This window comes from Mya arenaria, chromosome 8, assembly GCF_026914265.1.
Source record: "Mya arenaria isolate MELC-2E11 chromosome 8, ASM2691426v1".
NCBI lineage: Eukaryota > Metazoa > Mollusca > Bivalvia > Myida > Myidae > Mya > Mya arenaria.
In genome coordinates this window covers 43,772,413-43,797,289 of record NC_069129.1, presented here as the reverse complement: position 1 = coordinate 43,797,289, position 24,877 = coordinate 43,772,413, and the positions used below count along the sequence as shown (strand labels likewise).

Genomic DNA, 24,877 nt, shown 5'->3' with positions numbered 1-24,877 from the left:
CTAGTACATCATGGGCGGGCCATTTTGACCGATATTCGTTCGCAATAAGATCTGAATATTTTCGAAACTTCAATATCGGCCATGTCTAGGTCATGTTAGCAATAATTTGTGTTCAATTTGTCGCATTGTTTCAAAAACGAACGTCATTATACCAATGACGTTTGAACAATGAATAGTTTAACAAACGAAAATATAATTTGAAACTTTTGGGACAATTCAAAATTCTTTTTGTCTGGCTTTTGATAAAGTGGTGTAGTTATATTTTCATAATAATTTGAGCCTCACTAGTACATTATAATTGAAAATCAATTTAGAATATTTAACATTTATTCATAGCAAACACTGGCGTAGAAAATTTAAACAACAACAACAACCATTTATTATGCACTCAACCTTCATTCGCTTGGAGAACTACTCCCGAATGTGGCTCCCACACTGAGAAATGGAGAAATTCTGTTTTCAGCCTACTCAAAAGTACATGTAGTAATAACACAAGCGGCATAGCGGCAAAAATGTATACCTTGAGGGTTGACAACACATACAACACGTGTTCAATATTGGCGCTTCCATGATAGAGCACTTAAAAGGCCCATATTATTTCCGTGGTCATATATGTTGGATAATTGCCGAGGTGTTCCGATTGGCTCGTTGTATGACGGAGATGCCCGAGGTGTTTCGAATGGCTCGTTGTATGACGGAGATGGCCGAGGCAACCCGATTGGCTCGTTGTATGACGGACATGGCCGAGGTGTTTCGATTGGCTTGTTGTATGACGGAGATGGCCGAGATGTTTCGATTGGCTTGTTGTATGACGGAGATAGCCGAGGTGTTCCGATCGGCTCGTTGTTTGACGGAGATGGCCGAGGTGTTTCAATTGTATACAAGTTGTAATTTCAGACGAAGGCATGCTCCAAACATATAAACTACAATGAGGTTTAAACCTATGGAAGTTCAGAAAGATCAAAATTCCAAACCGCGTATTGAGTATGTTAATACTGTTGTTAGAAAAAATCAACAAATGGAGTTCAAATATATTGATTAACGTATACGAAGAATAACTATTTCCTAAAATGCTTTAGAAATGGCAAAATGTAGATATAACAAATAGCTTAGCATAAAGGCATGGTTTTCTGACATTTAAAAAATGACAATACAGATTTTGCGCAAAGAATTCTTCAACAGCAGTATTAAAATAATCAATACACAGATTGTTTACCATATTGCCCTTCTATATAAACCAACGTCTAGTTTCTTTAAATTGTATACACTAATCTTTCTAGTTCGAAACTAAACTTGCGTCTGGCTGTAAACCGGTTTCATCATTCACAGCAGTAGTGAACACAGGTTGTTTGGCATTTGGCATAGTATTTTTATTATCTAATGACGCATAAGGTGGTGGCTGGACGTTGACAGGTTCAGTTCTAACTGATTGTAGCGCTGCGGATTGATTGATACGATTCCCCGTACCGGAGTTATCCCAAAAATAGCAGCAGCAAATGAGTAACAACACAATAAGTGTAGCTCCGATAGCTCCTCCAATTATTCCAACAAGCTTCCCTGCATTCTCGTTTCCACCATCAATTGAATAATTCCTGTAGGGAAAGAAGAAGTAAAGTTGAAACGAAATATAATTGTATGTTTAAAGAAAATGAAATATGATTGGCTGTACGGCGGGGAAAAAAATCCGTAAAATGGTATCAATTACTATGTTTCTGAATTTGTAATGTCATATCAAAAGTTTACAGATGTTGCATGGACATTTGTGAAACAGTCAAAACTGTTGTCCCGAGGTGGAGGGGATGACTTCTGAACTGTTGTACCGGGGGGATAGGCCGAGGGCAACAGTTAAGATTGTGATCCCGGACACAAATGCCCATGCAACATCTGTTTTATTGCCTGGTTATATATTTTTGTTCAAACACGAAACAGACAAATACTTTTGTAAAGCGTATATATTGAAGTTTATATGGACGATTGAGCCCTTGAAATTTCTTCGGTATTCTCTATGAACCAATCAAAATTACAAAACCAATATCGGAAAGTCACGAGATTAAACGATATGCAGTTTATTTTTAGAAATACGGTAAAACCCATGACGTACATATGACGTAGCCTCACGCGCGGGTAACAGTTCATACTGTTTATCGGTCAACAGTTCAAAACATTGTAATGTTGATACTAAAACAGTCGAAAATAGCCAGTTACATTTATATAGGACATGGGGTAATAATCATCAATATATTTCAATGAAATGTTGTCCTTCAAATGGATACCTTATTGGAGTAATAGCACTACAGTCAATAATTATCCTATATATGTGACTCAAAATTAGCATACCATCCGCCGGACCTGCCGCTGATACGTCGAACAGTGGACCTGCCCCGATCACGACCTCCTTTAGACTCTACCACCGCGCCTGGGAACAATTGTACAAATAAGGAAACATCGATTTGTATTAAAAACAGTCTAAATATATTTTTAGAATATTTTAAATGTTCTAAAAGCATTCAGTTTATGTGTTTATACATATACATACTTTTTGTCCTTTTTTCCTTCTATGTTATCTATACTTTCTCAGAGATTTGTAGTTTAAAATGACACTCTTATTCAAAATCAATACATACACATGCATAACAAACACCAAATTTTACTAAAGAAAATCCGTACTAACTTAATAATGCATTTATGAAAAATTTTAATTACTGATAACAGGATTGTAACCGTGTATTTAATAGCAGAGGGCAAAAGAAAATGATTGGTAAATGCTAAAAAATTAGTGTGGTCTACTACAGTCTCAAAAGGTAGAAATATCGTGCTGTTCGCTCATTTATTTCAAATTAAACTCGGTATCCTTCTAAAGAACCATTGTTTCCGACATTTATTCATCCTTTTGAATATTAAAACAATATTATTAATTGTTGTAAATCTTATTTGGAAGATGAGAGCATCTTTAAGTATTTGTTAAAAGCATTAATGCAAGTTTAAAGAACAAAAAATCGTAACAACACTTTTCAAAGATTGGTCTATTCTTGTAGATAGAAATGATCGTAAATATTATTTTCATTTTAAAGATGCACTCTTTCTCCCGGATAAGATTTACCACATGTAAAACAATTGTTTTAGTATACCGAAATGGATTAATAAATGTCTAATACAATGGTTATAATGAAGTACTACTAATTTCATTTTTCTTATAAGAAACGTAACTTTTTAACTTTGTTTAGTAATCGTCAGTATGCCTTATGCAAAATATTCCTTTAATATGGTTTTGGTTTTAAGGCTTTTAAATCGCTGTAGTTTGGAGTTCAGACATAATAAAGTCTAAACGACAAGTACGGGAACACCTACCTCACATGTTTGTTGCAACCAATAATGCACATGAATACTACAAGTAGCATTTAAAGGAATTGGAAAAGCCACAGGGGTAGGTTGCGTTGTTTTGACACAACCCTTTGACCACCTCCCCCCACCCCCCGAACACACTTTTTTTTAAAAAATCCAAGGCTTATAATTAATGATTGGGAAACTGTTACAATTGATAACTTACATTTTTGGAGAAATTGTATTCCATTAACTTCGTGTTGAATTGATGAAAGGGGTGTCTCAAAACCTTGTTGCAACGCACCCTGCCCCTATGGGAATAACGACCCTATCACATTACTCTCGTAGCACCATATCGAAGGTGTCAACGTCCCACATTAACCTCAAAATACCATACCGAGGGTGTCAACAGTTCCACATTACTCTCGTAATACCATACCGAAGGTGTCTACGGTTCCACATCACCCTCGTAATACCAGACCGAAGGTGTCTACGATTCCACATCACCCTCGTGATACCATACCGAAGGTGTCAACGGTTCCACATCACCCTCGTGACACCAAACCGAATGTGTAAACGGTACCATATCACCCTCGTGACACCATACCAAAGGTGTCAACGGTACCACATCACCCTCGTGATACCATACCAAAGGTGTCAACAGTACCACATCACCCTCGTGATACCATACCCTCGTGATACCATACCGAAGGTGTCAACTGTTCCACATCACCCTCGTGATACCATACCGAATGTGTCAACGGTACCACATCACCCTCGTGATACCATACCAAAGGTGTCAACGGTACCACATAACCCTCGTGATATCATATCATAATTTGCATATACTTTACCAAATTGGACAAAATATAAAGAACAATTCATGAAAGGCGGTACTTTAACAATCTCCAGCGTTATATGTATAAAATTAAGTTAAAATTACCTGAAGCCCCTAAAAGCGTTAGTATTGATATGCAATGACGAGACTATGGCCGAAGGTGGCAGTGTTTCGTAAAAGAAATAGCAGGTTCTGTTCCGCCCACTAATTGAAAAAAAAACTTTTACCAATGTTTCTTAATGGCATTGTCGGACTAAGCGTTGGAGAGTAAATAGTTTTGAAACAAGTTTTTTTTTTTTTAGATTTTAATCTTTTTTAACCAGCATTTACTACGTTTTATTTAAACGTTTAATTATCTCCCTTTTAAATGTAATCTTTTGACGATTATATTCGACGTTGAGCTTGTGTTTTTATACGAGATGAACTTTGTATATTTTCAAAACAGGCAATTAAAATCTCAGATTACAGCTTTTGATTTTTAGGAAAGTTTAAACTTTAGGAATGCGAAACACGATTTGTAATATCCCACCAAAGTCCCTCCATGGTTCCTGTAAGACATACTTTTTCCGAAAACACTTTTCAATGACTAAGGAATTAAACCTACGTGGTAATCATAGAAAAGGTCTGGGCCATTTATACTACGTTGTTACCATAGGAACAAATATTGAGCTATTTAGACAAGAATATATCGAATTGGAAGAATACGCAACAACTGCGAAAGATTCATATTCATGTGTCGTAAACGATGTGATAAACCAGTTAAAACAATTCCATGCGTTATTTTACATTCGTACTTGATTTTCTGAAATATAAAATTTGAGTTCAGGTTGTATAAACCGGTCAGCCTTTCGTGACCTTTGTAGGCGGAGTTTGGCAAGAAAGCAACGCTCTGATTGGGCGCTGGTGAATCACCGTGCGTAGAGATCTTACTACGATCTACTTTATGCTAAATATAGCACGGCACATGTACACTAGCAACCGATAAATTGACATAAATGTGTCCAGTTTAAAAATTTTGAAACGTCATATAATGTCAAATGCATTTTCTCATCATTAGAATGATGTAATGGTATCTCCTATATTATAGAAGAACATTTTAAAAATGCATAACTTATTATAAAACAACATTTAGATACATGAAATGATTGAAGACTGTCAAAGTGTCATGTATTTGTCGAGTAAGAACAATCGTCAAAAAATTGTCAATTCGAGAACACTAGCACATCATAAGCTTCAATTTGTTTGAATACATTAAAGAAAATAAAACAAAAAGAAAATTATGACCCGATTTTTACCTTGAACTAGAAGTAATTGTTAAAATCATCGTTACCACATTTTTATGCCTTCTCACATGGGCCATGCATATGTAAAACAGAATTAAAATGTATCGAATATTTTCTTCAGGATAAAATTCAAACATCAAGGGCGATAAGTGCTCTTACCATTTACATTTGCTCTCGCGTTTTGTTCCCTTTGTTGTTATTTAAGACTTGTTCTCGAACCCTTTTAGGTCGAACAAAAAGACATAAAAAGGGAAAATGTAAATATAAGGATTGATTATTTTTCAACTGCATGAACGCACAAAAAATAAGAATCAATCCTTAATTACATCGACGAAATTTTTTTTAGGTAAGTTGTTGACAAAACAACAAATATCTTGCATTTGTATCATATAGTGTCTAATCATTTTAACTCTCTCATAATACAGTATGTTTAGAGCAATTGAGTGCAAAAAACATTTACCTGACGCGTCATTCCTACAAATGGTCGAGCACTGACCCCAGGAGGAGGATTCGTCACTTCCATCATCACAGTCCGGGGTGCAGTCACTAACGAAGCTCTCCACGATACACGTGATCCGCCCACTCGTGACAAGTGAAGAACCCGGAAGGACAATTTTGAAAATTTAAAAAAATCATTTTCTAGTTTTAAAATCGTATTTTGCAATCGTATTGTACGGTTTTCAATTAGATAAAGTAGCTGGATATATATAAAAGGCCTGGGTGATCGATAAGTAGTATGGCCATCGGTTATCGTCTGCATCGTCGTATGCCTACGTTCTGCCGAAAGATTGATGGATATACTAACGGAATGGGTTGTCGTTGGCGTTAAGCAAATACTTAAAGCAGGTTAGAACTTTCATTTCATTTGTTGTACAACAATAAAAGTGAATAATTGATGCACATTTCTTTTAATTTTAATGCACTATCATGCTTTACTTGTTTGACTTTTATGATAAAAAAACATCATGATTTAAGTACAATAATAAAGTATTTCATGAGTTATTTTCAAATTAAGGTAATGTTAAATATGAAATGAATATTCAACTTACCTATCAATATATATGTAAACATTGGTCTAAATTTATCACGTCATACGTGACTTATACTGTTTATAAACACAGAAAATCCCCGATATAGTACAAAGGTGTATTTTAAACTTCGTTAACGCAAATGGTTGTTAAACCATCCTAAAACGGAACATATCTTTTGAGGGAAGTCACCCAAAACTCATTGTTTACATTGAATACATGACTCGAGAGGTTAGTTTCTAGTATTTACGTTTTATCCAGTTTAACCTTTTTATTGCATTAGCATCCTGCTTTTTTGTGCGAATGTTAAGCATTTTGTTAATTCATTTTCTATTCCATCGCAACTTAAGTCAGCAAATATTTTGTTTTAAAGGGACACTATGTAGGTTTTGAATTTTAATGCATTAGTATGACTGACGCATTTGACGAGAAGATAAAATAAATCATATGATTTTAGTACAGATTTAAAAAATCAAAAAATATATGCGTTAGTTTGGCGTTTTTTTAACTTTGGATGTTGATGCCACGTAGCTATTTATAAAAAAATATATAGAATGGGTAATATTTTTAACCAATGAGAATCGAGCTCTACCTTAGCATTCAAACAAGAATGCTCGGTCTAAGGAGATTCAGTTCACTCCCTCGACTTGTGGCATTTACCGATTCTGCCTCCGAGACAAGTTCAGAATCTTATTATCTGGATCCTGCTGTGTCATTTTCTAGACCTAATGACAGCTGTGCGTACGGTAAATTTGTCTCGGGTTGCTAAATAGCGTTAGCCATGTTTGCGTTTACGTACAGCAAGACTGTCTTAAATCACAATGAAGATCTAAATAATAGAGTATTATCATGTCAGGAGAAACTAGGGTTTAGTGACACAACAAACATAACAGTTCTAGATCGGCCCTATTTAACAACCTGTAAAGTATTCGTCTTATGCCTGCAACCGTTTAAAATATGTTCGATCGAGCCAGACATTATTTTCAAATACGAGTATACAGAAAACATCATTCATCTACTTTAAACCTTTATCATCATTACAATCTTTTGTCAACATTTTTGACAAGACCGATCTACCGTTGACAATTTAAGTACTAATTAAGTGCGATCAGTTTCGCTTCTGGTAACGATTGATTAAATATGAATGTGAATATTTCTTTATTACTTGTTTAAATGCATCCTCAAATTTAAACAGGTACACCAAAAACTACAAAATAGACGATTTTCATCCACAACATCGCGTCACTCTAGTTTTTTCTCAACTGTATCTAGATGAAAACACAGCGAAATCAGATTTGGCAGTTTCAAAATACCTCATCTGGATAATGATGATGTCGCACAGTGTTACGGAAACCTTTAATCTCTCAGAAAGAACAGATTCAAACACGAAACAAAATTACCGTAGGTAATGAACGCCTCTCTCAATAAATGGCACCTAACCTTAGCCACTTATTTGCGTGCACTGCTCCTTAGCATTGTGCATAAATACTAGTTTTGAAGCAAATACGTCATTACGGGTTTCTAGACGGATAACTTTTGATCAATACACATTTGTATTGCACCAACTTGACACAACAATCATAATAGTGTTGCTAATCGTCAAAACAGGCCAATATTATCGAGGGATCCTAACCTTAGCCGTGCCTTTTAGTTCGTATTCCTCTCGAGTCGATGGCGATGTCCGAATGTTTGACAAAACTACAGCATGTTTCATGGAGATCCAAGTACCAATGGGTGTGGAATTTTCTCTAGCAGGTTTTTCACAATATGCCAGTGTCTAAACTGGCTTCCAAACTTTTAAATCGCCGAAAAACTCACCTTTTACATGGGCGCCGCCATCTTGTTTGAATGCTGAGGTTAAAGCTCGATTCTCCCCCCTGAAGCAAGCTTACCTGAGTTACTAAATGTGTAAATTTTTCACGTGCTAATTAACTCAAACCTGTCAAATATAACCGTTTAAAGAGACTTGACACCGGATGGTCCAAACATCGGCAAATACAGTATTTCCTTAAAACCAGCCTAGAATTGTCCCTATGAGGTAGTATGAGGCCGATACTACATCATTTTACATGATTACAGAAAATCCATCAAGTGCGTTATAATTGTTCTTTAAAATGCCTTACGTTCATTTATCTACTTGCAAGAAAATATTATTCAACATTTACTTTGTGTTTATGGGCAGTTTGTCGGCATCTAGTAGCAGACAAGCTTAAATGAGAGCATTGCTTTGAGAACATTGAACACATTTTTGTGTCCCTCATGACATAAAATTAATCAAATTTATTTTTATTAGCAATTCCAAGCACGCAGTAATAATTTAGTTGTTGACAACATTGCAACCCTTACCATATGGTCATGGTTAAGTTTTTATACGAAAAAGAACTGTGCTCATATATTATTATTTGAGTGTCAAGGCACCTGTTAAATAAATAAGCGTCATGTTAAATGATGAAGCCTAAGGATCACTTATAATTCTGGTAAGGGCTGAATAAGTAATTGCTTACTGATGACCAATATGTACAACATGACAATATATCAGATTTCATCATACATGAGACTATAACAGTGTGTATATTTGCACTTAAAGTTCATCTGCAATCTGACGTAAAACTGCCCATTTTACCGTATTTAAAGGACTATAAAAATCTTACAATATTTTCTTTTTTGTGTTATAACTTTTTTTTCTTCAAACAAAACCGTTTTAGATGGTAACTAAATGATACGGGGTCACCAGCCTTCCTACATTTATAGATATTTGAATAGAATGTTTTATTGAACACAATAATTATAATTGAGATGATTATTGCATTTCACAATGATGGCCGTAAGTGATCATTTGGTATTGTTATTTTATCTACTAACCAAGCAACTAGCTACTCAGGACCACAACGGTAAGAGAGTTCCCTATAGTCATATACACATTATACATGTACAGTCGAACCCCGTTGGCTTGACTTTGGTCAACCAACCGGCGAAAATAGCTCGAGCCACGGAATATTCGAGCCAAGCGAAAATGCTTACTTTCAGTATATAGAAATCGGTCCTTTACATTTAGTTTGAGCCACCACCGAATTCGAGCCAAGCGAGTTCGAGCCAACGAGGTTCGACATTATTGGATCTAATATATTATATGTTTAATGTTTATATAAACTGATGTTGGACAATTGCTTAGTAATTGTTAATCGGACATCGGACATTGGACATTAACCCAAAACATGGTATTGTATTATCGCAGAAACCGCAGAGTACAACAGGTCCCAATGTCACGAACAATCTTAAGTCAAATCTCAATCTCAGTCTCAACGTATTTTACCACATGGTATCAAATGTTATTTAAAAAATAACATATGATTTTACGCCTCTGAAAGGGCATTCTATCGTGATATTTGTTGATTTATGTCTTTGGTCAAGTTTACAAGGGAATAATTTTCTACAGCCAAAAATGTATTTGAGTACAATTATTTATTTTGTTAACATAAGTCTATTTTTTACTCTGGGACTAAATTTCTTGATACATTCACAAAATCTTTTAATCAACACATACCATGAGAAAATACGTTTTCAAAAAGTATAAAAAAACACATACAAGACTTTGAATAATTCTATGCTTTCATGTGGTAAAATGTGTTGAAATTGTTTTTTGACTCGAGTATATTTGTGGTATTTGGGGGCCTGGTATAATCCTTGTTTTACTTCTCTTAAGAAGTTTCGCTTCCCTTCGTAGAATTTGCCATTTGGCAAAAATCGCAGAGGTACGATCATATTTTGCGTTTTACCTTTCTTAAGTTATCTAGCTTCTTTTTGAAAAAAAATCGTAATAGCGTCTATTTAATTTAGTGGTTAACTAGTTACGTAACTAGATAAGCACTTAATTAATTAATTAGTAAGTTATGTGGTTAACTAGTTACTAACTAGTTATTTTTTCAATAAATAAAAAAATCATAATGGGAAATAAATGCATGTTTATGGTGGCATACTTCTGCCACCAGTAACCATATAACTAACAAGTGAATTAAGTGGTCAACTAGTTACGTAAATAGTTAACCACTTATTTAACTAGTTAGTTATGTGGTTAACTAGTTACGTAACTAGTTATTTTTTTTTCAATAAATTAAAGATCATAACGTGAAATAAATTCATGTGTCTACAACTGCCATTCTTGTATTATTTTACCAGCTTAATGTTAAATGGTTAACTAGTTACGTAACTAGTTAACCAGTTATCACTTATCTATAAATAGATATTGCGTAATGTTTGGAATACCCGTACTGTACCATAATCCTTTTTCCACATCTGCGCGGGAAGTTTATCATACACGACATGTAGGCTATAGATCGAAGATTTTTGCTCTCTGCGCTCGCTCGTACATTTACATACGAAAGGGCTTTTTATATGGACACGGAAGAGCGAGAGGTCAAAGGGGACCTACAATGTTAAAACTTTCTATGTATCTACTAGTATTATAGTCTAAGACCCTACAGATATGCTTATCCAAATTTAACAAATATTTTCTCTCTTCATCGTGAAATTGTTTAGAAAGCCGCCCCCTGATGAGTGTGTTTTCTCATCAAATTCAACGTAAAAAGCCAACGGGGGCTTTGTCCCTCATACTCCTGACAAAGTAGCAACCGCATCTTGGAACCACTATTTGCCGAAAATCGCACCCCCACATTTTCACATCCTGCGAACGGCCATGCATTACGTTAAGGGTAGCATACATCAAAGCCCTTTCGTATGTAAATGTACGAGCGTGCGAAGACAGCAAGAATCTTCGATCTATAGCCTATATGTCAATAATGGCATACTTCCCGCGCAGATGCAGAAGGATTATGGTACAGTACGGGTGTTCCAAATATTACCAATGTATATTTAAAGATAAGTGATAACTGGTTAACTAGTTACGTAACTAGTTAACCACATAACTAACTTGTTAATTAAGTGGTTAACTAGTTACGTAACAAGTTAACCACTTAATTAACTAGTTAGTTATGTTGTTATCTGGTGGCAGAAGTATGCCACTACACAAATCAAACATAAATATCCACTTATTCTGTACATGGGTATGCAAATCCCTAAGCAGCTGTCAGAAAACAGACAAGGGTCAAGCTAATTCAGCGTTATGAAATGAGTATTATTCTTAATAGTCATCCAAATAATGTATTGAAACTGGTTCAGTTTTATTACCATAGGAGGGTACATGTCCACTATGAACTGGCTGCATTATCAAACAACACAAATCACTTACCTTCCTTGCTGTGCTGACATCACGAATGTCATGTGATGGTATGGCATGTGATGGTATGCCATGTGTAGGTATGGCACGTGATGTAAGTCATTTGATGTTTGTCATATGAGGGTATGTCATGTGATAGTATGTCGTGTGATGGTATGTCATGTGAGGGTATGTCATGTGGTGGTATGTCATGTCATGGTAAGTCATGTGATGGTATGGCATGTGAGGGTAGGATATGTGATTGTTTGTTATGTCATGTGATGGAATATCATCTGGTTGTTTTATCTCGTGAGGGTATGTCATGTGAGGGTAGGATATGTGATTGTTTGTTATGTCATGTGATGGAATATCATCTGGTTGTTTTATCTCGTGAGGGTATGTCATGTGATGGTTTGTCATGACATATGTTGGTATGTCATGTGATGGTTTGTTATGTAATGGTTTGTCAAATCATGGTATGTCATGTGATGGTATTTCATGTGGTGGTTTGTCATGTCCGAGTATGTCATGTGATGGTATGGCATGTGAGGGTAGGTTATGTGATGGTGGTTATGTCATGGAATGTTATATGATTGTTTTTATCTCGTGAGGGTATGTCATGTGATTGTTTGTCATGTCATGTGAGGGTATGCCATGTGAAAGCATGTCATGTGATCGTATATCATGTGATGGTTTGTCATGTCATGGTATGTCATGTCATGGTATGTCATGTCATGGTATGTCATGTCATGGTATGTCATATCAGGTAAGTCATGTGATGGTATGGCATGGGAGGTTATGTAATGTGATGGTATGGCATGTAATGTATGTCATGTGATGTATATCATGAGATGGTATGGCATGTGATGCTATTTCATGTGAGGGTATGGCATGTGATGGTATCTTATGTGAGGGTATGTCATGTTGTGGTTTGTCATGTCATGTGTTAGTTTGTTATTTCATGGTATGTCATGTGATGGTATTGCATGTGAGGGTATGACATGTGATGGTATTGCATGTGAGGGTATGGTATGTAATGGTATGTCATGTGAGGGTATGTCATGTGGTGGTTTGTCTTATCATGTCATGGTATGTCATATGATGGTATGTCATGTGGTGTTTTGTCATATCATGGTATGGCATGTCATGGTATGGTATGTAAGGGAAGGTCATATGTTAATTTTTCATGTGAGGGTATGACATGTGAGGTCATGACATGTGATGCTTTGTCATGTGATGGTATGTCATGTGATGGTATGTCATGTGATGGTTTGTCATTTCATGGTACGTCACGTGAGGGTATGTCATCAGATTGTTTTTATCTCGTGATGGTTTGTCATGTAATGGTTTGACATGTCATGGCATATCATTTGATGGTATGGCATGTGATGGTATGGCATGTGATGGTTTGTCATGTGGTTGTATGGCATGTGATGGTATGGCATGTGATGGTATGTCATGTGATGGTTTGTCATGTGATGTTTTTTTTTATCTCGTGAAGGTGTATCATGTATTGGTTTGTCTCGTGATGGTGATTAAAATGACATCATTCAAAGTGTTAAATTTGTCTTTCATTCAACTGTTTTTGAAAGATGTTTAAGAAAATCGTGCATACATACGATCAAAGTTAAATTATTTTAAAGAAAAGCATATTATATCGCTAAAATCCAACTGTCTTTGACCGTTGTGGCGAAGATCTTCTCTGATCGTCAATTCAGATCACTGTTAATGAGATTGGTGCCGTAATGGACAACATTTATTCGAAAGCTTCAATGAATTTATCAACAATATGTTAATACATTTATTCAACAACATATGCATCCATAAAGATTTACTCGCATACACACCTTTGTGACAGACAAAACCGTTATGTTAAAGAGAAGAATAGTACTGGTTTGACATTCGTTCAAATATTTATTCTGAAAAGGAGATAAAGGTCTATCTTTTTTATAGTTACTGTAGTGTAACATATTTTGATCCATCTGGTATTAAGTAATTATCCTTAAACATGCCTCAGTCATTCCATTCAGTCTATTGGGCAAGTATATTATACATTAAAGTAATCATATCAAAACACTCAGATTCTACTCCTAAGATTATGTTAAGTCAAAGGTTGCTGTTGGCTATGGTCCCTGATTTATACATGCTGACTGTGCGGGAACACTTTCTTTGTCTGCTTTTTTCAATGCATTTTTTATATATATAGTATATCACCGCCACCACCAATATAATCCCAAAACAAATGCCGGATATAGCGGCTTTATTGACAGCTCTCGCTACTACCTGATTACCGTACCTACAAAGAAAAAACAAGCGTCGTATTAACAATGTCGCATTCCGAACACCTTGGCCGCCGATAACAACCTCGGATGTATATCACGGCCTCTAAACGCCAGCTCCACCACTTTACGGTGGTGCAAAGAATAAGAGCTGTCGACACTTCCGTGGTGGAGCTGTGCCCTATGTTTACATGAACAAACGTAAGTATGATTTATATTTTATTTGATAATTTCATTTAACGGACATATCTCGAAAATCGGAGAATGTGGTACCGTGTAAGAACACTTCTACTTTAGGCTGGTTACTATTTCGTTTCAATATTGTGCAAGCTGTGGTGCCAGGAGCTTTTCTCCCGAATCGGACAGGTGCATTTTTTGAGATTTGATTGCAAAGCAAGTACATTTCGGTGCTTACACACCCCGTAAGAACGTTCTCACGCATGCAAACATAACTGTTATTTATAGTACCTATGCCGGAACACAACATTACTGATAAGCACTTCTTAAAAAGCAAAAATGCATATATCTATAAAAGTGTATATGGACGATTTACAATATCAGAAATCAAAGCATTTAGCTACGCTGCAAGAAGATCGCGTATTAATTTCAATATATCAACTAAATGGCATGACTATACTCTAGCAGTGTGTGTATACTACGCGATAAATTACGTCATATATGCTATGTCGGAAGGCAATATTTTGCTTAAAATGAAGACTTAAAACAAAAGTATCTCTTCTTTTATTACACGACTTTAAATGAAACAAAGGACAATATATGTCACTTGAAGAGTCCCGCCTTCGTTTTATTACCGGAGTATTAGTTTCATCAATCACCGACAAACCTGTTTCAAAAATGTTTTGGTAGTGCTCCGTCAGACGGCCGTCTTGTGAAAAGGTCTATCGAAGTGTTTTAAGAAACTTAACTCTCAATCAAATTCTGGTAAAAGACCGAAGGCAGGACTCCGTAAGCGGCGTAGATTGCGATATGTTTCATTTGAAATTGTGATGAAAAGCAAATTTATCTTTATTCGAACCAAAAAGTTGCCTTCCAACGTAGGATTTGTGACGTAATTTATCACATGGAATAAACACACTGTCTAGGGAATCTCAATTGTTTATGCAAAAATACACTAAACTGGCTATCAATTTAAACTAAGTAATACAAAATACACGTTAAAACACTTTATTAAATTAATATCAATATTTAAATTTTACGAACTTCTTCTGATATACCGGCATACATCCGGGGTTGTTTTCGATGGAATATGGCCAAGGTGTACAGAATGTTAAAATTGCATGTTGTTTAACAATAAAGCCAAAACCTGATAAACCCACTTTAAACAGTAAAGTAACAAGAGGAAGAAATAAGTGCGTAGGAGGGTCGTTCAAAAAAATCATGACTGTCGTTTTTTTAATCATTCCTTCCAAAACTACATATCTGCAAATAACACGATGATAGTGTTGTTATTTTTTGCCAACTAGCTTGTTGACCATTTTTGTCACAGACAAGTAAACTAAATGCAAAAGTGTTGAGTTGAGTTGAGTTGAGTTGAGATAAATTAAGTTGAGTTGGGTTGAATGACAATCCGGGAATTATATTTCTCACACCATGGATACGTAGATCTTAATATTTCCCATGCTGGCCCATGGGCAAAGATACAAAAAATACTTTCATTACTAGGCACAAAAGAGCGAAGAAATAAATTATTTTTTGTACTATATTTTGCTAAACTGAGGTGGGTGTAAAAGCATCTACAATGGCCGCTCGTATAAGATAGGTTTCTCCAAACATTTGCGCAGAGTTTTTTTCGCTCGGGATAGGATGAACCTATCTTACACTCGCGGCCATGGTAAAAACTTGTTTTTTCCCTCCTCAGATAAGTAGATCAAATAATTTAACCATGCTAGAAATTCTTATCTTGTCCACGGGCAAAGATAAAATGCCCGTATGGAACTCCTTTTTAATGGTCATCTCATTCTAATTACCTCCCTTATTGAAGACTGTCGTCTGTAACATTGTGGAAACCTTGTCTTGTGGCAATATTTAGAACGATAAATAATTATTTCTCGCTTTAAATGTTCCCATAAAACAGTTTTCACACACCTTTCAATAAATAATGCTTCACTCTCCTTAGAACTGAGCGATCTGGGTATTATCATAGTCTGAATCACTACGCGCATATCCATGACAACCATGAATTATCGCATATCCATACGCAATTATTTTCACTAAGCACAAAAGCGTTCCAGCAAAAAATACATTTTTACTTAATTTTGTTTAACTGAGGTGGGAGAAAAGCAGCTACCATAGCCGCCCGTGTAAGATAAGGTTCATCCCGAGTCTCGCGCAAGGTGTTTTGCGGAGACTCGGTAGACCTCGTTTCCGCAAAACACCCTACGCTCGGGTCGGAATGAACCCTCTCGGCCATGGAAAGTTCTTTATAGTTCATGAACGAGTATGTTGGGTCTTGTGTTATCATGATGTCAATTTAAATGTTTGGAATATATGTTATTGTCAAATTATTCAAAAATAAATTACTATTGTCTTTTAAAACATACTTTTACGACGAATTATATAAAGCATGTATTTTTACAACAAACAAGAACTTACTCTTGTCCGACGAAAAATGGTTCAACTTCAACAAGGAGAGAGAATAGCACTGGAAAAAATATAAAACAGTTTATAAATCGTCATATTACCCATCGTTACAGCACCAATAACCAAATTCCTGTTTTTAACGTGTCGTCCAGGACAACGTTCAATAACTTGCATGTGGTTTTCATGAATAACGTTTTAATTTATGCGCATGCTAGGTACTGAATGGTTCAGCTCCGCCTACTGTCAACCGTCCTAATACGGGTGTCAATATATAGACGATAGCAAAGGTTATATAAAACAAAATAGTGAATAGCTATTCCAACCATTTGGGTTTATATTTATTTTTATTTTTTTAAACAAACCACGATAACCAGTTGATTTATATATTTAAATCAAACAGCAATTTTCGATTGATTAAATCGTAAATTTACCTAATAAACCCAACACGTGAAATATGTTTTCCATAATGCAAGTTTTCCTTTTTATGTTTCTTAAGTTAAACGAATTCTTGACTTCAACAATATTGCAGTTATTTTAATATCTAGCCAGGTTCACTGATGTGTAATAACGTCCGGTTAAATACACGCAACTAATCGAATCGAGGACGTTTTTTCATCCAAAACAATGAACCAGGAAATCACGACGCACGTGGCATTATTGCTTTGTAAGATTTATGTGTTAAGATATATTGTTCTGTTCGATTAAAACACTATTTAACAATTTGTTTATAAGAAAATATCCATATGTTTCCATTTATCTCATCCTATTTTGTTTATTCTCTGTGATGAATGTCTTTACGTGATCCCTTTTTATTCAAACATTTGTACACTTCTACTTAACGTCCATGAACTTCTAAATATAAAAAGTCGTCTGTACCTGCTAATACACGTCAATTGCTGTAAATACCCTATCCGTCTTACACACCCACGTCCATGAACTTCTTTTATTTAAACGTGGTTCACACCTACTAGTACACGTCAATTGACTGATATATTCCTATATGCATACAGAGCTACATGTACACGGCCATTGCCTTATTTATTCAAAACCTTCGTAAACTCCTACAAGTACACGTCCATTGATGTTTATATTCCAACCTTTGTACACACCAACTAGTACACGTCCATTGAGTGATTTATTTCAACCTTTGTACACACCAACTAGTACACGTCCATTGACTGATTTATTCCAACCTTCGTACACACCAACTAGTACACGTTCATTGATGTTTATATTCCAACCTTTGTTCACACCAACTATTACACGTCCATTGACTGAATTATTCCAACCTTGGTTCTCACCAACTATTACACGTCCATTGACTGAATTATTCAAACCTTCGTACACTCCTACAGGTACACGTCCATTGTTGTTTATATTCAAACCTTCGTACCCACCAACTATAACACGTCCATTAACTTAATTATTCAAACATTCGTAAACTCCTACAAGTACACGTCAATTGACTGATATATTACAATCTTAGTACACACCAACTCGTACACGTCCATTGACTGTTTTATACATACCTCCGTACACGCCAACAAGTACACGTCCATTGAGTGATTTATACATACCTTCGTACACACCAACTAGTACACGTCCATTGAGTGATTTATACATATCTTCGTACACGCCAACTAGTACACGTCCATTGTCTGATATATTCCAACATTTGTACACGCCACTTAGTACACGTCAATTGACATATATATTCCAACCTTCGTACACACCAACTAGTACCCGTCCATTGAGTGATTCATTCATACCTTCGTACACGCCAACTAGTACATGTCCATTGAGTGATTTATTCCAACCTTCGTACACACCAACTAGTTCACGTCCATTCACTGATATACCTTCGTACACGCCAACTAGTACACGTCCATTGCGTGATTTATTCATACCTTCGTACACACCTCCTAGTACACGTCCATTGAGTGATTTATTCATGCCTTCGTATACACCAACTAGTACAGGTCCATTGAGTGATGTATTCATGCCTTCGTACACGCCAACTAGAACACGTCCATTGAGTGATTTATTCATACCTTCGTTCACGCCAACTCGTACACGTCCATTGAGTGATTTAAGTGATGTATTCCAACCTTCGTACACATTAACCAGTACACGTCCATTGAGTGATTTATTCATACCTCAGTACACACCAACTAGTATACGTCCATTGAGTGATTTATTCATAACTCCGTACACACCAACTAGTATACGTCCATTGAGTGATTTATTCATGCCTTCGTATACACCAACTAGTACACATCCGTTGAGTGATTTATTCACACCTTCGTACACACCAACTAGTACACGTCCATTGACTGATTTATTCATACCTTCGTACACGCCAACTCGTACGCGTCCATTGAGTGATTTATTCATACCTTCGTATACGCCAACTAGTACACGTCTATTGAGTGATTTTTTCCAACCTTTGTACATAACCACTCGTAAAAGTCCATTGAGTGATTTATTCATACCTTCGTACACGCCAACTAGTACACGTCCATTGAGTGATTTTTTTCCAACCTTTGTACACAACCACTCGTACACGTCCATTGAGTGATTTATTCATACCTTCGTACACGCCAACTAGTACACGTCCATTGAGTGATATTTTTTCCAACCTTTGTACACAACCACTCGTACACGTCCATTGAGTGATATATTCATACCTTCGTACACGCCAACTAGTACACGTCCATTGAGTGATTTTTTCCAACCTTTGTACACAACCACTCGTACACGTCCAATGCCTGATTTATTCCTTCATTTATACAGAGCTACTTATTATGCGTTTGCTGTTCTTACGTCTTTATAGATTGATTTAATGATCCTTTCAGTTTTTGCATTTGCTAGCGGCCACTGAAATTCTAAATGTGATGGTATGTCATGTGATGGTATGTCATGTGATTGTATGGCATGTGCTGGTATGGCATGTGATTATATGTCATGTGATGGTATGGCATGTGATGGTATGCCATGCGATGATATGTCATGTTATGATATGCTATGTGATGGTATGCCATGTGATGGTATGGTTTGCCGTATGATTGAATGCCATTTAATGTGTCATATAATGGTATAACAAGTGATGGTTTGCCATATGATGGTATGATCAGTGATGGTATTTCATATGATGGTATGTCATGTGATGGTATGCCATGTGATGGTATAGTATGTGATGGTATGGTATGTGTTATTATGTCATGTGATGGTATGTCATGTGATGGTATGCCATGTGATGGTATGGTATGTGATGGTATGGTATGTGATGTTATGTCATGTGATGGTATGTCAATTGATGGTGTGGCATGTAATGGTATTGCACGTGATGTTATGGTATGTGATGGTATGCCATATAATGGTATGTCATGTGATGGTATTTCATGTGATGGTATACCGTGTGATGGTATGTCATGTGATGATATTTCATGTGATGGTATGTCATGTGATGCTATGGTATGTGAAGGTACGTCATGTGATGGTATGCCATGTGATGGTGTGGCATATGATGGTGTGACATGTGATGGTATGGCCTTTGATGGTATGGCATGTGATGGTATGTCATGTGATGGTATGTCATAAGATGGTGTGACATGTGATGGTGTGACATGTGATGATGTGACATGTGATGGTGTGACATGTGATGGTGTGACATGTGATGGTACGGCCTTTGATGGTATGACATGTGATGGTATGTCATGTGATGGTATGTCATAAGATGGTGTGACATGTGATGGTGAGACATGTGATGGTGTAACATTTGATGGTGTTATATGTGATGATATGTCACGTGATGGTATGTCATGTTATGGTGTATCATGTGATGGTGTTTCATGTTATGGTATGTCATGTGGTAGTAGGTCATGTGATGGCGTGTTATGTGATAGTGTATCATGTGATAGTGTTTCGTGTGATGTTTTGTCATGTGATGGTATGCCATGTGAATGTATGGCACGTGATGGTATGCCATGTGAATTCATGTCATGTCATGTGATGGTATGCCATTTGATGGTATTGTATGGCATGTGATGGTATGCCATGTGATGGTATGTCATGTGATTGTGTGTCATGTGATTGTTTGTCATGTAATGGTTTGTCATGTGATGGTTTGTCATGTAATGGTTTGTCATGTGATGGTGACATGTTACTGTATGGCATGTGATGGTATGTCATGTGATGGTATGCCGTGTGATGGTATGTCATATGATGGTGTGTCATGTGATGGTTTGTCATGTGATGATTTGTCATGTAATGGTTTGTCATGTGATGGTGTGTCATGTGACTGTATGGCATGTGATGGTATGTCATGGGATGGTATGTCATGTGATGGTATGTCATGTGATGGTATTGCATGTGATGGTATGTCATGTGATGGTGTGTCATGTGATGCTTTGTCATGTAATGGTTTGTCATGTGATGGTGTGTCATGTGACTGTATGGCATGTGATGGTATGTCATAGGATGGTATGTCATGTGATGGTGTGTCATGTGATTGTTTGTTATGTAACGGTTTGTCATGTGATGGTGTGTCATTTGACTGTATGCCATGTGATTGTATGTCATGTGATCGTGTGTCATGTGATGGTTTGTCATGTAATGGTTTGTCATGTGATGTTTTGTCATGTGACTGTATTGCATATGATGGTATGTCATGGGATGGTATGTCATGTGATGGTGTTTCATGTGATGGTTTGTCATGGAATGGTTTGTCATGTGATGTTTTGTCATGTGACTGTATGGCATATGATGGTATGTCATGGGATGGTATGTCATGTGATGGTATGTCATGTGATCGTGTGTCATGCGATGGTTTGTCATGTAATGGTTTGTCATGTGATGTTTTGTCATGTGACTGTATGGCATGTATATGTCATGGAATGGTATGTCATGTGATGGTGTTTCATGTGATGGTGTGGCATCTGATGGTATGTCATGTGATGGTATGCCATGTGATGGTATGTCATGTGATGGTGTGTCATGTGATGGTGTGTTATTTGACTGTATGGCATGTGATGGTATGTCATGGGATATTATGTCATGTGATGGTGTTTCATGTGATGGTGTGTTATGTGGTAGTGTGTCATGTGATAGTGTGTCGTGTGATAGTGTGTCTTGTGATGTTGTGTCATGTAATGGTATGCAATGTGAATGTATGTCATGTGATGGTATGTCATTTGATGGTATGTCATGTGATGGTGTGCCATTTGATGGTATGCCATGTGATGGTATGTCATGTGATGGTGTGTCATATGATGGTGTACCATGTGATGTTTTGTTATGTGATGGTTTGACATGTGATTGTGTGTGATGTGATGGTTAGTCATGTCATGATCTGTCGTGTGATGGTGTATCATGTGATGGTGTGCCATGTGATGGTGCGTCATGTGATGGTTTGTCATGTGATGGTGTGGCATGTGATGCTTTGTTATGTGATGGTGTGCCATGTGATGGTTTGTCATGTGATGGTGTGTCATGTGATGGTGTTTCATGTGATGGTATGTCATGTGATGGTGTGTCATGTGATGGTTAGGCATGTAATGTTGCGTCATTTGATGGTATGGCATGTGATGGTGTGGCATGTGATGGTGCGTCATGTGATGGTTTGTCATGTGATGGTTTGACATGGGATGGTGTGTGATGTGATGGTTAGTCATGTAATGGCGTGTCATGTGATGGTGTGTCATGTGATGGTATGGCATGTGATGGTATGTCATGTGATGGTGTGCCATGTGATGGTGTGCCATGTGATGGTATGTCATGTGATGCTGTGTCATGTGATGGTATGCCATGTGATGGTGTGGCATGTAATGGTATGTCATTTGATGGTATGCCATGTGATGGTGTGTCATGTGATGGTGTTTCATGTGATGTTGTGTCATGTGATGGTGTACCATGTGATGGTTCGCCATGTGATAGTATGCCATGTGATGGTTAGACATGTGATGGTGTTTCATGTGATGGTATGCCATTTGATGGTATGTCATGTGATGGTATGTCTTGTGATGGTGTGGCATGTCATGGTATGTCATGTAATGGTATGTCTTGTGATGGTATGGCATGTGATGGTATGTCTTGTGATGGTATGCCATATGATGGTATGTCTTGTGATGGTATGCCATATAAGGGTATGTCTTGTGATGGTATGCTTTGTGATGGTGTATTATGTGATGATATGTGATATTATGGTATGTCATGCGAGGGTATGTCTTGCGATAGTATGTCATGTGATGGTATGACTTGTGACGGTGAAGATATATCATGTATTGGTTTGTCATGTGATGATGATTAAAATGACATCATTCAAAGAGTTAAATTTGTCTTTCATTCAACTGTTTTTTAAAGATCTTTAAGAAAATAGAGAATACTTACGATCAAAATTAAATTATTTTAAAGAAAAGCATATTATATCGCTAAAATCCAACTGTCTTTGACAGTTGTGGCGAACATCTTCTCTGATCGTCAATTCAGATCACTGTTAGTGAGATTGGTGCCGTAATGGACTACATTTATTCGAAAGCTTCAATGAATTTATCAACAATATTTTAATATATTTATTCAACAACATATGCATCCATAAGATTTACTCAGATACAAACCTTTGTGACAGACAAAACCGTTGTCTTAAAAAGAAGAACATCATTCGTTTGACAGACGGTCAAATATTCATACTGAAAAGGAGTTGAATGTCCATGTTCTTCATAGCGGTGCAAGAAAATAGAACCATATGGTAATATAGTAATTATCCTTATCCTTAGACAAGCCCCAGTGATTCCATTCAGTAAATTGAACAAGTATAGTATACATACAAGTAATCATATCAAAACACTCAGATTCTTCCCTTAAGATTAAGTTAGCCTATTTTAAAGAATGCTGTTGGCTAAGGCCCCTGATCCATTCATGGGAACTGTACGGGAACACTTTCTGTGTCTGCTCTTTTCATAAGACAGTCTTCCTTTGTTTCTATCAGTTCATCAAGTCCATCTCCAACGCAACCACATTTTTTATATATATAGTATATCACCGCCACCATCGCCATAATCCCGAAGACAATGCCCATTAAAGCGACAACACCGACAGCACTCACTCTCCCATAACTGAGGCTACAAAGTAAAAACGAGCGTCGTATAAACAAGTCCACAATGTCGCATTCCGAATATTTCGGCCTTCGAAAACAACCTCGGATGTATAAGGACGGTTTATAATGTCAGAAATAAAACCATTTAACTTCGCTGCAAGTAGATCGCGTATTAATTTCAATAATGCAATTAAATTTTATGACTCTAAGAAATTTCTATTGTTTATGCAAAAATACACTTAACTGGCTATCAATTTAAACTAAGTAATACAAAATACACGTTAAAACACTTTATTAAATTAATATCAATATTTAAAATTTACGAAATACTTTTTCTGATGTACCGGCATACATCCGGAGTTGTTTTCGATGGAATATGACCAAGGTGTACCGAATGTTAAAATGGCATGTTGTTTAACAATAAAGCAAAAACCTGATAAACCCACTTTAAACAGTAAAGTAACAAAGAGGAAGAAATTAGTGTGGGAATGGACACCGGATATAGCTCGAAAAATGATCAATCGATAAGCATTTGATTCTGACACATGGTAAGTTTTTTGTTATTATTATTTTATTTTATAGTGATATTTATCAAATTCGAAGAGCTTCGAATAGATCAATCCTGTACAATACACGACTATAATGGAAATGTGTCTCTTCTTTTGTATATTAGCAACATTCTCGCCGAATGTTGCATGATCGCTCACAAATGTTCAGTACTTTGGTACGATTTCAAACATAAAACAACAAATAGAAAATAAGAATGAAAACTGAATCGAGCGATTTCATTGTAATTACAGCATCTAATAGTGTGTATGATATCAATACGATATGTTTTGTTGTTATGGAGATATTTTGTACCGGGGATAGCTGAAGCAAATATATAACTGCACAGGGGATAGCTATTAACTGTACTGAGGATAGTTGCGATGTATTTATATTAACGAGACTGTGATGATGGTTACGACTTCTTAACTCTATGCAAGCTCAGGGGAAATTGTCCAATGTTGTCCATATCGAGACATTAGAGCAAATATGTTACTGTTATATGTATAGTATACCTTACATAAATGTGTCCCTTCTTCGTATATATAAATAAAGATGATCGGTCCGTGTGTCTTTGTATTCTAATGAAAAATCAGTTTTATATCATCAGCTGTCCATATCATAAATATAATATTGACCGGTGACGTCATACAACTAGTAAGTGCGGCTTGCTATT

At 36.4% G+C, this 24,877-nt stretch overlaps 2 protein-coding genes and 1 long non-coding RNA gene across 3 annotated transcripts; all 3 read right to left on the bottom strand.

Moving 5' to 3' along the window:
- Positions 1-1,276: 1,276 nt before the first annotated feature.
- Positions 1,277-7,186, bottom strand: LOC128244222 (uncharacterized). The gene is made up of 4 exons (XM_052962240.1): positions 7,131-7,186; positions 5,903-6,024; positions 2,338-2,416; positions 1,277-1,592 (listed from the first exon to the last, which is right to left on the bottom strand). Exons 1-4 carry the CDS (start codon positions 7,184-7,186, stop codon positions 1,277-1,279), a joined length of 573 nt encoding a protein of 190 aa, XP_052818200.1.
- Positions 7,187-13,581: 6,395 nt separating this feature from the next.
- LOC128242710 (uncharacterized) lies at positions 13,582-17,073 on the bottom strand. Its single transcript, XR_008262676.1, has 3 exons — positions 16,994-17,073; positions 16,575-16,623; positions 13,582-13,978 (listed from the first exon to the last, which is right to left on the bottom strand). It is a non-coding gene; the product is annotated as an uncharacterized LOC128242710 (long non-coding RNA).
- Positions 17,074-20,724: 3,651 nt separating this feature from the next.
- Positions 20,725-22,489, bottom strand: LOC128244221 (histidine-rich glycoprotein-like). The gene is made up of 2 exons (XM_052962239.1): positions 22,472-22,489; positions 20,725-21,432 (listed from the first exon to the last, which is right to left on the bottom strand). Exons 1-2 carry the CDS (start codon positions 22,487-22,489, stop codon positions 20,725-20,727), a joined length of 726 nt encoding a protein of 241 aa, XP_052818199.1.
- Positions 22,490-24,877: the final 2,388 nt, after the last annotated feature.